Consider the following 12,896-nt stretch of genomic DNA (forward strand, 5'->3'; position numbering starts at 1 on the left):
GACAACAGGTTATATAGAAAATTGTTCAAAATTGGTGAAAGTCCGCAAGAGTTAAGACTACTAGATAGCACTTCTATGGACACCGAATCGAATGCCCCTTTGATGTCCAGAAATACTGCCCCCATCTGCTCTTTTTGGGCAAACGCCAATTGAATGTCTGATGAAAGTAATGCTAGACAGTCGTTCGTACCCTTGCCTCTACGGAATCCAAATTGTGTACTTGACAACAGATTGTTTGATTCAACCCATTTATCCAGCCGAAAGAGAATCATTTTTTCGAGCAATTTCCGGAGACACGAGAGCATTGCAATCGGCCTATACGAATTGTATTCAGAAGCTGGTTTTCCCGGTTTTTGTATGGCGATGACTTTCACTTGTCTCCAGTCATGCGGAACAATGTTCAGTTCCAAACACTTATTGAATAAATTCAATAGACGTTTTTTAGCGGAATCTGGCAGATTCTTCAACAAGTTGAATTTGATTCTGTCCAGTCCGGGAGCTGAATTGTTGCAGGACAAGAGCGCAAGTGAAAGTTCGACCATCGAGAATTTATCCTCGGTTTCGGAGCTATTCTCTGTATCCCGATATATATTCAGAGCTGGTGCTGCGTCCGGGCAGACCTTTTTCGCGAACTTTAATAGCCATCGACTCGAACTTTCCTCACTTTCGTTCGAGGGAGTGTGATTACGCATGTTTCGTGCTGTTTGCCAAAGTGTGCGCAGAGACGTTTCTCGAGATAACCCATCAACGAATCGCCGCCAGTACCCACGTTTCTTGCCCCTGATCAGGTTCTTGAACTTGCGTTCCAAGGCCAAGTAACGTTGGAACTTCTCTGGCAATCCGGTTCTGCGAAACTCGACAAACGCCTTGCGCTTTTCATTTCCCGCGCGAGAACACTCACCGTCCCACCACGGAGTAGGAGGTCTCTTCAGGATTGTCGAGTTTTCGTTTCGTCTGATCTGTGCCCCGATTGCACATTCCACTATCGTCCCGGAGATGAAACTATACTCTGCCTCCGGAGGCAGTTCGTCCGTTAAGTCGATGGCGTCGCTTACACCCGATGCATACTTTTTCCAATCAATATTCTTTGTGAGGTCATAAGGAATATTGATCTCTTCGGGTGGACTACGACCACTGGTGATAGAAATATGGATAGGCAAATGATCGCTTCCCTGAGGGTCTTGGATTACCTTCCACGTACAATCCAAGCTCAGAGAGGAAGAAGCTAAAGAAAGGTCTAAAATACTATGCTGTGATTGGGATCCATTAATTCGAGTCACTTCCCCATTGTTTAAGACAGTCATGTTGAAGTCGTCGCACAGCTCATAAATAATGTTAGCACGATCATCATCACGTGAGCTACCCCAGCCCACGCCATGGGAGTTGAAGTCTCCCAGAACTAGCCGGGGTTCTGGGAGAAGTGAAATAATATTCGCCAATTGGTTCCGGCTCACGCTTGAATTTGGCGGAATATATACCGAGGCTAGGCAAAGGTCTTGACCTTTAATTCTAGCTTGGCAACTGACGACTTCAATACCTGGAGATGGTTGTAGTGAAATACGATAGAAAGAGTGGCATTTCTTGATCCCCAAAAGAACGCCACCCCCTCTTTGCCCATCTCGATCCAGGCGAATTATGTTGTGGCTGTGGAAGGGAAAATCTACGTTTGGAGAGAGCCAAGTTTCGCATAAGGCGAACACATCACAATTCAAATTGTGTACCAATATTTTAAATGGATCTAATTTTGGTAAAATACTTCTGCAGTTCCATTGCAATACCGAAACAATTTCTCTCCCCTCATTGGATGAATTATCCATCGAAAGAAATTGCTCTGCGATGAGGGTCATACTGAGAGCTTTCTTTTTCAAGAATTCTCTCAAAAGGGGTACAAACATATTTATCATAGTCCTCCATCCTGCTGGTACACTGAAAAAGTCCAGGATGAACGCAACAATTTCCGAGAATTTCATCTTACCATCAGCCGAAAAGCTGGGAGAACCGTTCGACGATGGATCAGATGCAGTTTCTATGGGAATTGCTGTATTCCTGTTAGCTACTGATGGGCCTGGATTCTGAAGGAAAGCCTGGGGTTTTGACTTCCCAGAAAGTGGAGGGAAGTCCTTCAGGGAAGGGTTGAAACCTGGAGGACTCTGAATAGGAGGGGCAGAATAACTATTTCCACTTTGAGGATTTCTTTTAACTTTAATTTTGCTGGCAGCTAATCCGGTTTGTGTTTTAGTTATGCGTTTCCTTTTTGGAGCCTGTGAAACATTATTTTTTAAAAATGGCCCAGTTGATGTTCCTTCACATGGATCCTCCCCTTCGGACTCACAGTCATTCAGAAGGTCAAACTGGTTCTCTGAGACGATTGGCGATGACGCTGTCGAGTTGATGTACATCTTTTTTTCAATTGCAAATTTCTCGTAAACTAGCTAGGTCCTGAAGAAAAACTCTTTATTAAAACAACCCTTACATTCGAAACAACCAGTTAAGATAAAAATGGCGTTTAAAAATGAAGAAAAAAGAGTTTATTCACCATAAAACTTGAATTTTGTCTTCAAACCCTACCTGGGCTAAGTGTAGACGGCTTTATACAGACTTGATATTTACACATTTTTTTTCAATTTTCTGTCCTTTATTCAATACAATTAAGCTAGCATTCGGTTCATGAAAAGTTGGGAAAAGTACTTGTTCGTTCTGAAATAAGTACCGTAAACTGGGGGAACTTTGATCAGCGGGGTAACTTTGATCAACATGAAATTTTTGCAGATAATCATCATTAACTAAGTATAAAGTTAAAATATTTGAAAACTGTTTGCTACGTTTGGAAGCCTGTAAATTGAGTTACAAATAAGCTAAATTTGATTTGTATTAGGAGATTTTCTATATTTCTTAAAATATAATTTTAAAATCTTAAAATATCTGATTTTTTTAAGGCTCACAAACAAACATCCCGATCAAATATAAGCATTTAGGAGCAAATGGGTTGTTCAATGTGAAAGTTCAAGTTTTTTCTTGGTTAAGTTAAGTTTAAGTGTTGTTTTTATGGTCATTTGATGATAATTTTTGGATATTGGAAAAAACGGTCATTTTCCATGGAAAAGCCAGTATAGAAAAAATGGCTACAAACCCTATCAAATGATTAAGTTTGAAGAAAAAAGGACATGGGAACAGTACGAGGACTTAGGGAATTGCGTGAAGGTAAAATTTTATTTGTTTTTGAGGCTTAAAAAATATTGAGAAATGTTTATAATTTTTGCCCCTAAATGTATGCAGCAACATTATCCATCTTTCGAGTATATTTGTTTTTGAAAGAAAACGTTGAAAAATTCAATTGAGTCCCAACAAGAATTACTGTTATCGCTTTTTGAACCTCCTGTGCTTAATGTCATCAAAACCATAAATTTGAAGATGTTGAGATACGTAAAAACCGTAGTGATCAAAATTACCCCGAAACTCGAAATCTGGTTTTGTATCAAACATATAATTATAACCACCAATGTCGTTTGTATTTATTGCAATCAATGATCATGTTTAATACTCCTCACCTCAGTAAGGGTTTTAAAGTTTTAAGGTATTACGAAAAAGCAACCCCTTCCAAAATATTGAAAAATGAATAAAAAAAGTGATCAAAGTTCCCCCAGTTTACGGTATATATTTTCGATAAAATCGGATCTCGTGTGTTGCGACATGAATTACACACAATAATCATTGAAAAATACCTTACTAAGACCAAGCCCACCGCAAGTTGCTATTTCGGTCGGTATTTTAGATGTTTTGATTGGTTGCGTTTTTATCTACTTACTTATTTTCGCACCCATTGTTGCGATCCAGGTTGGTATTTGTGTTTGTTTATTTTCTGATAGCAACTACCGGCTGCGTTGCTACCAGGTTGCTAGTCCAAATTGGCTTTTGTTTGACGCCTGTCATCAGGTTTTGTGCAGTATCTTATTCAATGTCTTTGCCGTAGAACGCCAGTTTGCTTTAAACTGCTTCTCGCTGCTAACAGTTTTTTTCTGGGTCTTCTTAAGGTTCTGATTAACTAGAATGTTGTTAGCGGTATACCATTCCATGGTCTTTTTCCATAATGGCAGGATGCCAAATCCGGTCAAAACAGCTCAGGCAAGCCATATCTCTTCAGGAAACGCCTGAAGACACTCTTTTTATGTAAATTTCCTGGTTGACGGTCCCGGCTGCAACGAAAATGTCGCTTTTCTAGCCACAGGTACAGAAAGCTTGCCAAACGAGATATTCCTTGGAAAATTTTGATAGATAATATGCTTGAAAATGTCTGCCACCTTTCCCCTTCCGGTTGCTGTATAAAATTCTTGTCCAGGAAGCTGCCTGGAGTCTGCCTTGGCGTAGGTTTCGTCGTTCATTATCACGCAATCAAACTCTGTCAACAATGTCGTTTACAGCTTCCGAGATCTTCTTTTTGCCGTAAGGTTTTGCTTATCGTTGCGATTTGGAATCAATTCCTTCTTATAAGTCGATAGTCCGGATAGTTTTAAGCTTCATGCACGGTTATAGACGATATTTCCAATTTATTTGTGACATCTCGAACGGAGATGCTGGGGTTGCGCTTTAAAACGCTTTTCACGGAAAATGTCTTCAGAATTTTTTCAATTTAGCTTTTTTAAATCTAATTTACTTTTCAGCTAGTCCAGGCCTAGGATTAATCTCAAAGGGTGACATCTTTTTCCTTCACCTCAAACTCAATTTAAGAGTTTTCAAGCCACACAACGATCAAAACCCTTAGGTTTTGTTAGGAACGTCCCACTCAATTTCGATGAGAGATTGAATAACTAAATTTTATTCGAGTCCAGAGCTCTGGACGCACTCTCTTACAAACAACATAAAAGGCAGGAAGATTTCAAGACCCATAAAGATAATAAATTTTTCCTGTGAGACAGTTTCAAAATGCTGGAGTTTTGGCCACTCATCGAAATCCTGTAGAGGAGAGCAATGCAGTTAAAACTGTAAAAAGGATTACGAAAAAATGAACTAATAAATACTCGTATAGCAGATCTTAAACCCAAAAAAATCCTTAATGAAAAAAATTGAAAAAATTTGAATTGAAAAAAATCTAGTTGCTCAGAAGATTCACACTTGATTTGTGTACCTCGTTACATCCAATTAGCAAGTATCCGTAAACGTTGAAACAACAGAAACCTCAAATAGGAGGGAAAAAAATTTAGCACCTAGCTAGCGTAAGCAGTTCCATCCGGTTAAATTAGACCAGCTATGCAAACCTTCAGGCAAACATGTAAATTATTTATCCAAACAAACGAATGGTTGATCATCAAGGAAAGTTTGTCATCTTCGAGAGCGCTCCCCTCAAAATCAGAACCTCTACTATTATTGGTATTAGTTTACACTTTATTATTACACATTTCGTATGTAAATTTTGGCTGATTAATGAATGCACTTGCTATTGAATTGGTTCGATTACAAACACTTTGTTCGGTCCAGGTGAAATGAATAAGAATCATTTGTTCTGTCTGAAGGGAACCTATTGAATTGCATTTTGGTTTAACATTTTCTGTTTACGAGAGATTATGTGTATGGTACAGTAGTATCAACAAAATATTGCATTAAACACGACAAAATCAGTTTGTTCTTATTTTTTGGGTTTGAGTATGTTACTAATTTCTTTCCTTTTTATTCTTTTTTCTGTCTCTCAGCAGGTTACCACTAAATCTTACGGTTAGTTTATTTTTCTTTCTTTCTGTTTTTTTTTTAATTAGCGATATTATATTAACAAATTTAGCTGCTAATGAAAGTAACGATCATTCAAAAAGGGCGATGCATGATCGGTGAGATTAGATACAGTGCTAGTTATAAACCATTATTGGGTGCTAATGGTACAACATACTTTGAATTTGTCATGATCGTTTATAGTAGTTCGCTTTTGGCTCCAATACTTTCACGTTTTTCTCCGTCTGCTTTTCCAAATCTTGTCGTAATTTGAAGAAAAAATAGCTGATATAAACAAGATTAGGTAAAAGATTGATCCGTCACTTTTTTCCTAGATGAAATGTATGAGATGAGTATTATTTTGATGCATGAGAGGCAGGTAAAATTTTGATTCCGTTTTCATGGTTTGTTATGGTGTGAGGCACGTTTTAAATAAAACAAAAAATACAAATTAATTGGCAATCGATTTCAATCTAACATAAGTCCATTTATCAAATAATAAACAAATTTAAACGATTTCCAAAAATCGCAATTGAAAATCCAACTGTCAACTTTCAAACCATCAAATTTCCTTCAAGAGTAATTCATACATTTTATTACTGGTTTTTGATACTTTTGCCTTAGTTTTAGTTTTTTATGTTGATTAACATAGAGTAAGCAAATTTGATATCTTCATATTTTTCATGTTGATTAAGGCATAGTTGAGGTTCCAAATGTTTTTAACAGTATATTTAATAAAAGGTCTTGCAAATTGATATCGATTGCCTAACATTTCATGATTTTTAACCAATCTTTGTATCAGCATGTTTTTTACTTTTCTTTTTACACAAATGTTTCTTACAAAGCAATACATAACAGACCCTCGATTCTAAATGGGATGAATGTTTTTAATGGCATTAGCAATTAGAATACAACAAAGCACGTATTTTGATTTAGATTTGTTCTGTATTTTTCCTCTCTAACATGTGCAAGTAGGTATAAATACTAAGGAGAAAAAAGTTAATAGAGATGTGTTTAGCAACAAATAGCTCGCTCGCAGGGTTAGCCTTTCGCAAATGTCCTTCCTGCCCGCACAAATACCTTCCCATCAAACCGTCACCGTTAATACTCCCGAAATTTAAGCTTCCAGAATAGATCCAGAGTTTTGCGTTTTTTGTCTTTTGGTTATTTTTCCATTCTCTCGGTTTTTTTTGCATCTCGCAGCTTAAATATTAAGTAATAATTTCGTATGTCCAATATTTATATTAGGGGTTTTTTTTATAATACACAAAACATATGCGAATCGATCAACGACCAACAATGTCAGAAGAAAGGATAGTTTCGATCCAGTAAGCAGTTGTTCAATCTGTACGCGTGCTTTCTTCGCATTAAATCGGGGGCAGCGCCCAGAGGGTGGCCGTTTTGTCCGCCGACGTCGAGAGGAATGTGAAATCTACCGGATGCCAGCGGCCGGATATCACCTTGTCCGTGTGCTGGGCCACGACCACCGAAGGCAGCGGCATCGTCAGGTCGCCCTGCAGATCCGTTAGGACTAGCTTGTTGTCGTAGCCGGCCGTCAGCAGGTAGTACGCCGAGGGGGAAAACCGGATGGATCTAAAAAGAAAGGAAAATGTCATTAGTGTCTGGAGGTTTTATAAGTTGTAACAGTAAATGGTTTTTGGGAGGCGTTATCGACCTAAAATTGTGAATTTAGAACGAACACGGGACATATAACTCTAAATTCATGACTTCAGAACTTGAAGTTCAGATCTCAGTTGGTACAATAACATCAAAATTCAAAAGTTTGAATTAAGAATTCGAATCAAGAGTTCTCAACTTTGAACTCTGAACTTAGAACCTAAAATTTGAAGTCCCTGACTAAAAACTCGGTACTCGAATCTCAAAGAACAGAACAAACTCACAAAGAAGCTGGATCTAAATTATTATCCTCTCCAGTAGCTTACTAGTCCAGCAGATGGGATTCGCCGCATGTGGGATTCGCCGATGACGTGATTCTCCAGGCATCGGGCCCATCTACCAAAAGGTCCAGCTACTCACCACAGTAGCTATCAAGAAGGTGGAAATTTGGATGCGCTCCAAGAGCTTAGGTCTGGTTCACCACAAGACCGAGATGGTGCTGATCACTAACCTGATCTCAGCACAATCAGGGACGATTGCAGTTGGACCATGCGCAATCGAATCCAAGCGTGCGATCAAATACCTGGGGGTGATGATCGATGACCGGATTTACGGCCCACGTGGACTATGCCTGTAAAAGAGCGGCAATGGCGACAGCAGCCCTCTTACGGGCCATGTCGAACAACTCGGCGATCCGCTGCAGCAGAAGAAGGGTCCTGGCGAGTGTGACCTCGTCCATTTTGCGGTACGGAGCGGCAGTCTGGAAGGCAGCCTTGAGCAGGCAGTTTAACATGCAAAAGCTCTGCAATGTGCAGCGGCTGATGAACCTGCGAGTAATCAGCGCATACCGAACAGTGTCCTCGGTAGCTGCTGATGTTGTGGTGGGGGTGATGTCCATCTTGGTCTTGCTAGAGGAAGATATCTTCTGCTACGAGCACAGGCACTTGCCCGACGTGCGGAAATATGCCAGAGAGGCCTCGTTGTCCAACTGGCAGCACCAGTGGGACAGCTCGGAACGTGGCCGGTGAACCCATCGCTTGATCCTTAACATCGGATCCTGGATGGACTGGAGACATGGAGAGGTGGATTTCTGCATGACACAGTTCTTGAATGGTCATGGATGTTTCATGCAGTAACACCATCGGTTTGGATACGTGGCATCACCATCCTGTCCAACCTGCGGTGACACAGTAGAGACACCGGAGCACGTAGTGTTCAACTGTCCGAGGTTCTAAGGGGTACGTGCTAACAAGCTTGCCGCCTGCGGACAAGACATGACAGCCGACAACATCGTGCAGAGGATGTGTGAGGATGCCAATATTTGGCGCGTGGTCAACGATGGGTTCACCCGGGTCATGACTGCCCTGCAGAGGAGTTGGAACCAGCACCAGTCCGCGACCGGTGTAGGGTGACTCATTCGTCGGAGAGCACCTGAGTAGTGTGCGTCCGATCCAGGCAGTAAAGCATACAAAGATAAGACTTTACCTTCTGCGTAAGCCGAGCCGTTAGGTACGTCGCGCGTCTGTGTGTATGATACCTCCAACGTTACCGTCGCGGAGTATCCGAGTCGAACGCGCCCTTTGCGACGGAGGTTGTGGGGATAAGACACGACCTTCTCCGCAGTCGAACTCGCAGGGGGAAGAGTATTCACGTCTCGGAGTACTCTCGGGTAGAGCGGTCTCACGTTGCCGTCGGATGAGACACTCGAGTCGGGTAGGATGACATCATCATCGGGATTCATCTGAACAGCAAGCGTTGAAGACCCGTACGAGTGCTGTGACAGGCGCGAGTCTAGGATAAGCTGCTCTCGATTCGGCACACGGCGGGCAAAAAGCCTAGGGTTGCCAGCCAAAAGGGACTACCTTCTGCGTATGCCGAGCTGTTAGGTACGTCGCGAACGTTGTGAAGGATACCTCCACCACCGCGGAGTATCTGAGTAAAACGCGCTCCCTACGAGGAAAGCTGAGGGGATAAGACTATACCTTCTTCGTAGTCGAACTCGTAGGGGGAAGAGTATTTACGCCGCGAAAAACTCTAGGGTAGGGTAACTCGTCGTCTTTGGCGGGTGAGTCACCTGAGTCGGTGTAGGATGAATTCTTCGCCGGGAATCATCCGATAGTTTTTCGTAAAAGCCCCGGACGTGTGCTGTGACAGGCGCGAGTCTAGGATAAGCTGCTCTCGATCGGCACACGGAAGGGCAAAGAGGAGAGGGCCTCGAGCCAAGCCAAGCGGAGCCAAGATCTCGAGTCGTTGGAGGAGAGGTCATTGGTTTCTTGCAGTAGTCTTGAACAGAGGCGGAGCGCACGATAGTCGTGGGAACCAAGCGAGCCTCGAGTTGCGAGTAAAGGCCGGACCTCGAGTCGTTAGAGGAGAGGTCCTTAGTCTTGAATCGTAACAAGAGGCAGGGTATATATGCTGGAGTTTTGACTCGAACTGGAGTTTGCCGATGAGCGCTTAAGCGCGGACTTGGTCTCCCATCTCGGGTATAGCCTTTGATGCAGGTCCGTGTGGGAATTATGACCAGAGGCCCCAGGTGGACTTTATGGCGTAGGGGTACTTTGTATCATGAGTCGTCTAATTGCACCCATGGACCCAGAGTAGCATACTGGGGGGACTCGGTCGCTCGCTGTGCCTTGGAATGCAATCCGTAAAAAGGATTTACCACCTGGGTGATAAACTAATAAAAAAAAGGTTTCGGTAGTAGCACTAACTTTGCCGTTTTTCACGGAATGGGAAAAGATCCCTCGTCGAGACACTTTTGTGGCACCACTCTGAAAGTATCCACCTTCAGCACTGCATTTGAGAATGCGTCCGGACCAGGGGCCTTATTTACCGCAAGTTTCTTATGGATAGCCACAAGTTCCTCGTTCGTTACTGACTCGATGTCGTGGGCACCCACATCGTACGGTGTAAGTGGCCACAGCGTCGGGCCATGCTGCGGGAAAAGATGTGCAACGAGCTCTTTCAGTTTTTCCGGACACTTTTCGGTCGGCGACCTTGAGCCAGTGCAAGCCAGTCCGTTGCAGCTTCGGGATTGGTGACCAGAGTCCCAGAAAGTAAGGCAGCGTTCCATTTGTTTCGGTATCCTGGGTGCGGTTCTAAAGTGCCCCACTGATCACCGAACTCTTACACTCCCTACCGTCAGAAACGTGTTGACCGCTGTTGGAGAGAGATGAAACGTCGCAATCTGCATTTTACCGTACACCTTTCTCAGTTTTATTGCTACTGATTCGTTGCTCATACCAGGTATACTGGAGAGTGCTTTCTCGAGCTCCTCTGCAGTAGTAAACTCATCGAGGTCCTCGCATTCAATGGATGCGACCTGCGATAGCGCTTGGACAGTCGCTTCATCGCCTATGGTGCTTTCATCAAGCTCCTTGAAGTCGATGTTCTTTACCGCCGGGTCTTTTTTTAGCTCGAAGAGCAATTCATCTTTTTGGGTGCGTCTTGTTTTTGTGACGCTCTCGCCAAGATCAGATATCTTTGGCTCTGCGCGTAGCTTCCGGAACAAGTCCGCAAAGGTGGTGCCTTCTTTCGCTTCCACGATAAGGGCATCACCCCTGGAGATTACCCGTTGAGATTTTGGTTTTAGTTTTGGATCTGGCTTCATAACGCCCTTTCTTTTCGCGTTTTCCTTTCTATTACGAATCATTCGCCAGCCTCCTGCACTGCTCTCTCCGTCTGCATCCTCGTTTTTTTGGAGAAATCCTTACGACGGGGGAGTCGCAATCTCTTTTCATGGTTCTTCTCTGCTTGGACTCCTTCGAGGGTCCTTGGGAAGCAACCAATTTTGCTTCCTCCAATCCCTTCTCCACAGCCTCGGCTTACCACACCAGCTCCGTTCGTTCCTTGACGGCACTCTGCAGATCACCATCAATTTCAACATCCAGGTCTTAATGTGCGTGTGCACGTTGTTGGTACTTTGCACAAACTCCTGCATCCTGTCGACCATGTCGGCTGCCTCCAAAAGGCCACACTTTTTGATGCCCCTTGGCGCACCTCTTCCTGCGTCTGGGATCTGCTCCTCTTGCTGGGAACTATTGAGGTTTTTAGTGGACCCATCTGCAATCGGGCTTTTTCCTGCTCCTTGGCAACCTTTCTGCCGAACTCCTTTTTTAGCTTCTTTACTACTTTGCTTAGTAGAGGAGACCTAAGGAGTCCTCTCTTGGCAAAGACCTCCGCTTGCGTTCTTCTACCTTCTCCTCCTTCGTCCGAGCTAACGTCAGATGCCTCGACGTTTCTTCTGTTTTTGATGTTGTTGTTGTTTAGTTGTTTTAGTGCAGCAAGGACTTCATTACTGTGGGGTGCGTCCTGGTGCCCCACAGGATACCGTTTGCGGTTGACACATTTTCGACCCACCAGCCTTCCACCTCATCAGCTCGGTCTTTCGCACCCCCATGAGCGGCACACTTTGGGCAACCTCGGGTCGTTGTATCCAATAAGTTCCGTTGGAAAAGTTCGATTTCATTTCTTCATCCATAGAAGGTTTCCGTCATTTCCGTGTGCGTAGTCCATATACGTTGCATTTTTTATCATTACAAGGAGGGATATTCCGAGTACCTAATGCGAGTTCGTTTGCGTAGGTCATTAATGGGGGAAGAATTGTTGAATTTAGTCGCCTCTTACGACGTAAGTCAGCAACCCCGGGATAGTATTCTGATGCCGCTACTCCAAAGCCAATGTATCTATATAATACGTAGCACTGCGCATATAATCTATTATAAATAGTTAGGTCAATTCTAAAAAGTGATTCAAATTTAAACTCAGAGTAAAGTAAATGTATCGATTTTTTAAAACGAGTCGATATTGCCATCCCTAATATAGATCGACTGAAACACCAACCTAACAACAGAAAACTCACCTAACATCGGACGAGTGCGGTTTAAAGCACTGAACCGGCCGGTTTCCGCGAATGTCGTACAGCACACACGAACTATCCTCATGACCGGAGACTAGTAGACGGCCCGATGGGTCCACACAGACGGCAGCCACCGGAGAACCTGTCCGGGAACCGGGCGAAGTGGCTGGTGTGACCATATTGACGCAACCCCGAGTCCGCAGATCCCAGAAGCGAACGGTTTTATCCTAGAAAAATATAAATCCAAATCTATCAACTGAGTCAATAACAGAAAAACACACGAATCCTTACATTCGAACCGGAAACGAACATCACTCCGCCCCAATTGTACAGGGACAGCACGTGACCACCATGTCCACTCAGAGCCTGGAACGGCGTCGAAGTCTCGCAGTCGGTAACGTAGATTTTGCAATCGCCAGCGCCGCCACTGATAAGCAGACTGGATTTGTTCGAACTATCCTCCAGGAAGCACAAATCCCGCACCGTACCATCGTGCATGGTCAGCTCAATTTCCTGTCCCTCCAGCTGCTTCTGGGATTCGTTGAAGCGCATCAGCTTGACGGTTTTGTCGTTGGATCCGGTCGCGATCAGATCTCCCATCGGGGACCACGCCATACAGTAGATCGAGCCCTTGTGGTGTTTCGTTCGCTTGAAGAGAACGGTCGGCTGGTAGGTGGTGTGGTCTTCCCTGTTGGCGATTGGAAATGGGTTGTGTTAGTTGAGA

At 43.5% G+C, this 12,896-nt stretch overlaps 1 protein-coding gene across 2 annotated transcripts in view; it reads right to left on the minus strand.

The window, feature by feature from the left end:
• Positions 1–5,356: 5,356 nt before the first annotated feature.
• LOC129751136 (WD repeat-containing protein 47) overlaps positions 5,357–12,896 on the minus strand; it is a 309,466-nt gene continuing 301,926 nt past the window's right edge. For both annotated transcript variants that reach the window (XM_055746456.1, XM_055746455.1), the window contains 3 exons: positions 12,464–12,860; positions 12,176–12,399; positions 5,357–7,290 (listed from right to left, as the gene is read on the minus strand). In XM_055746456.1, coding sequence (XP_055602431.1) covers positions 7,065–7,290; positions 12,176–12,399; positions 12,464–12,860 — 847 coding nt within the window. In that variant the 3' untranslated portion in view covers positions 5,357–7,064. The remainder of the gene's footprint in view (positions 7,291–12,175; positions 12,400–12,463; positions 12,861–12,896) is intronic.

This window comes from Uranotaenia lowii, chromosome 3, assembly GCF_029784155.1.
Source record: "Uranotaenia lowii strain MFRU-FL chromosome 3, ASM2978415v1, whole genome shotgun sequence".
NCBI classification, from domain to species: Eukaryota; Metazoa; Arthropoda; class Insecta; order Diptera; family Culicidae; genus Uranotaenia; species Uranotaenia lowii.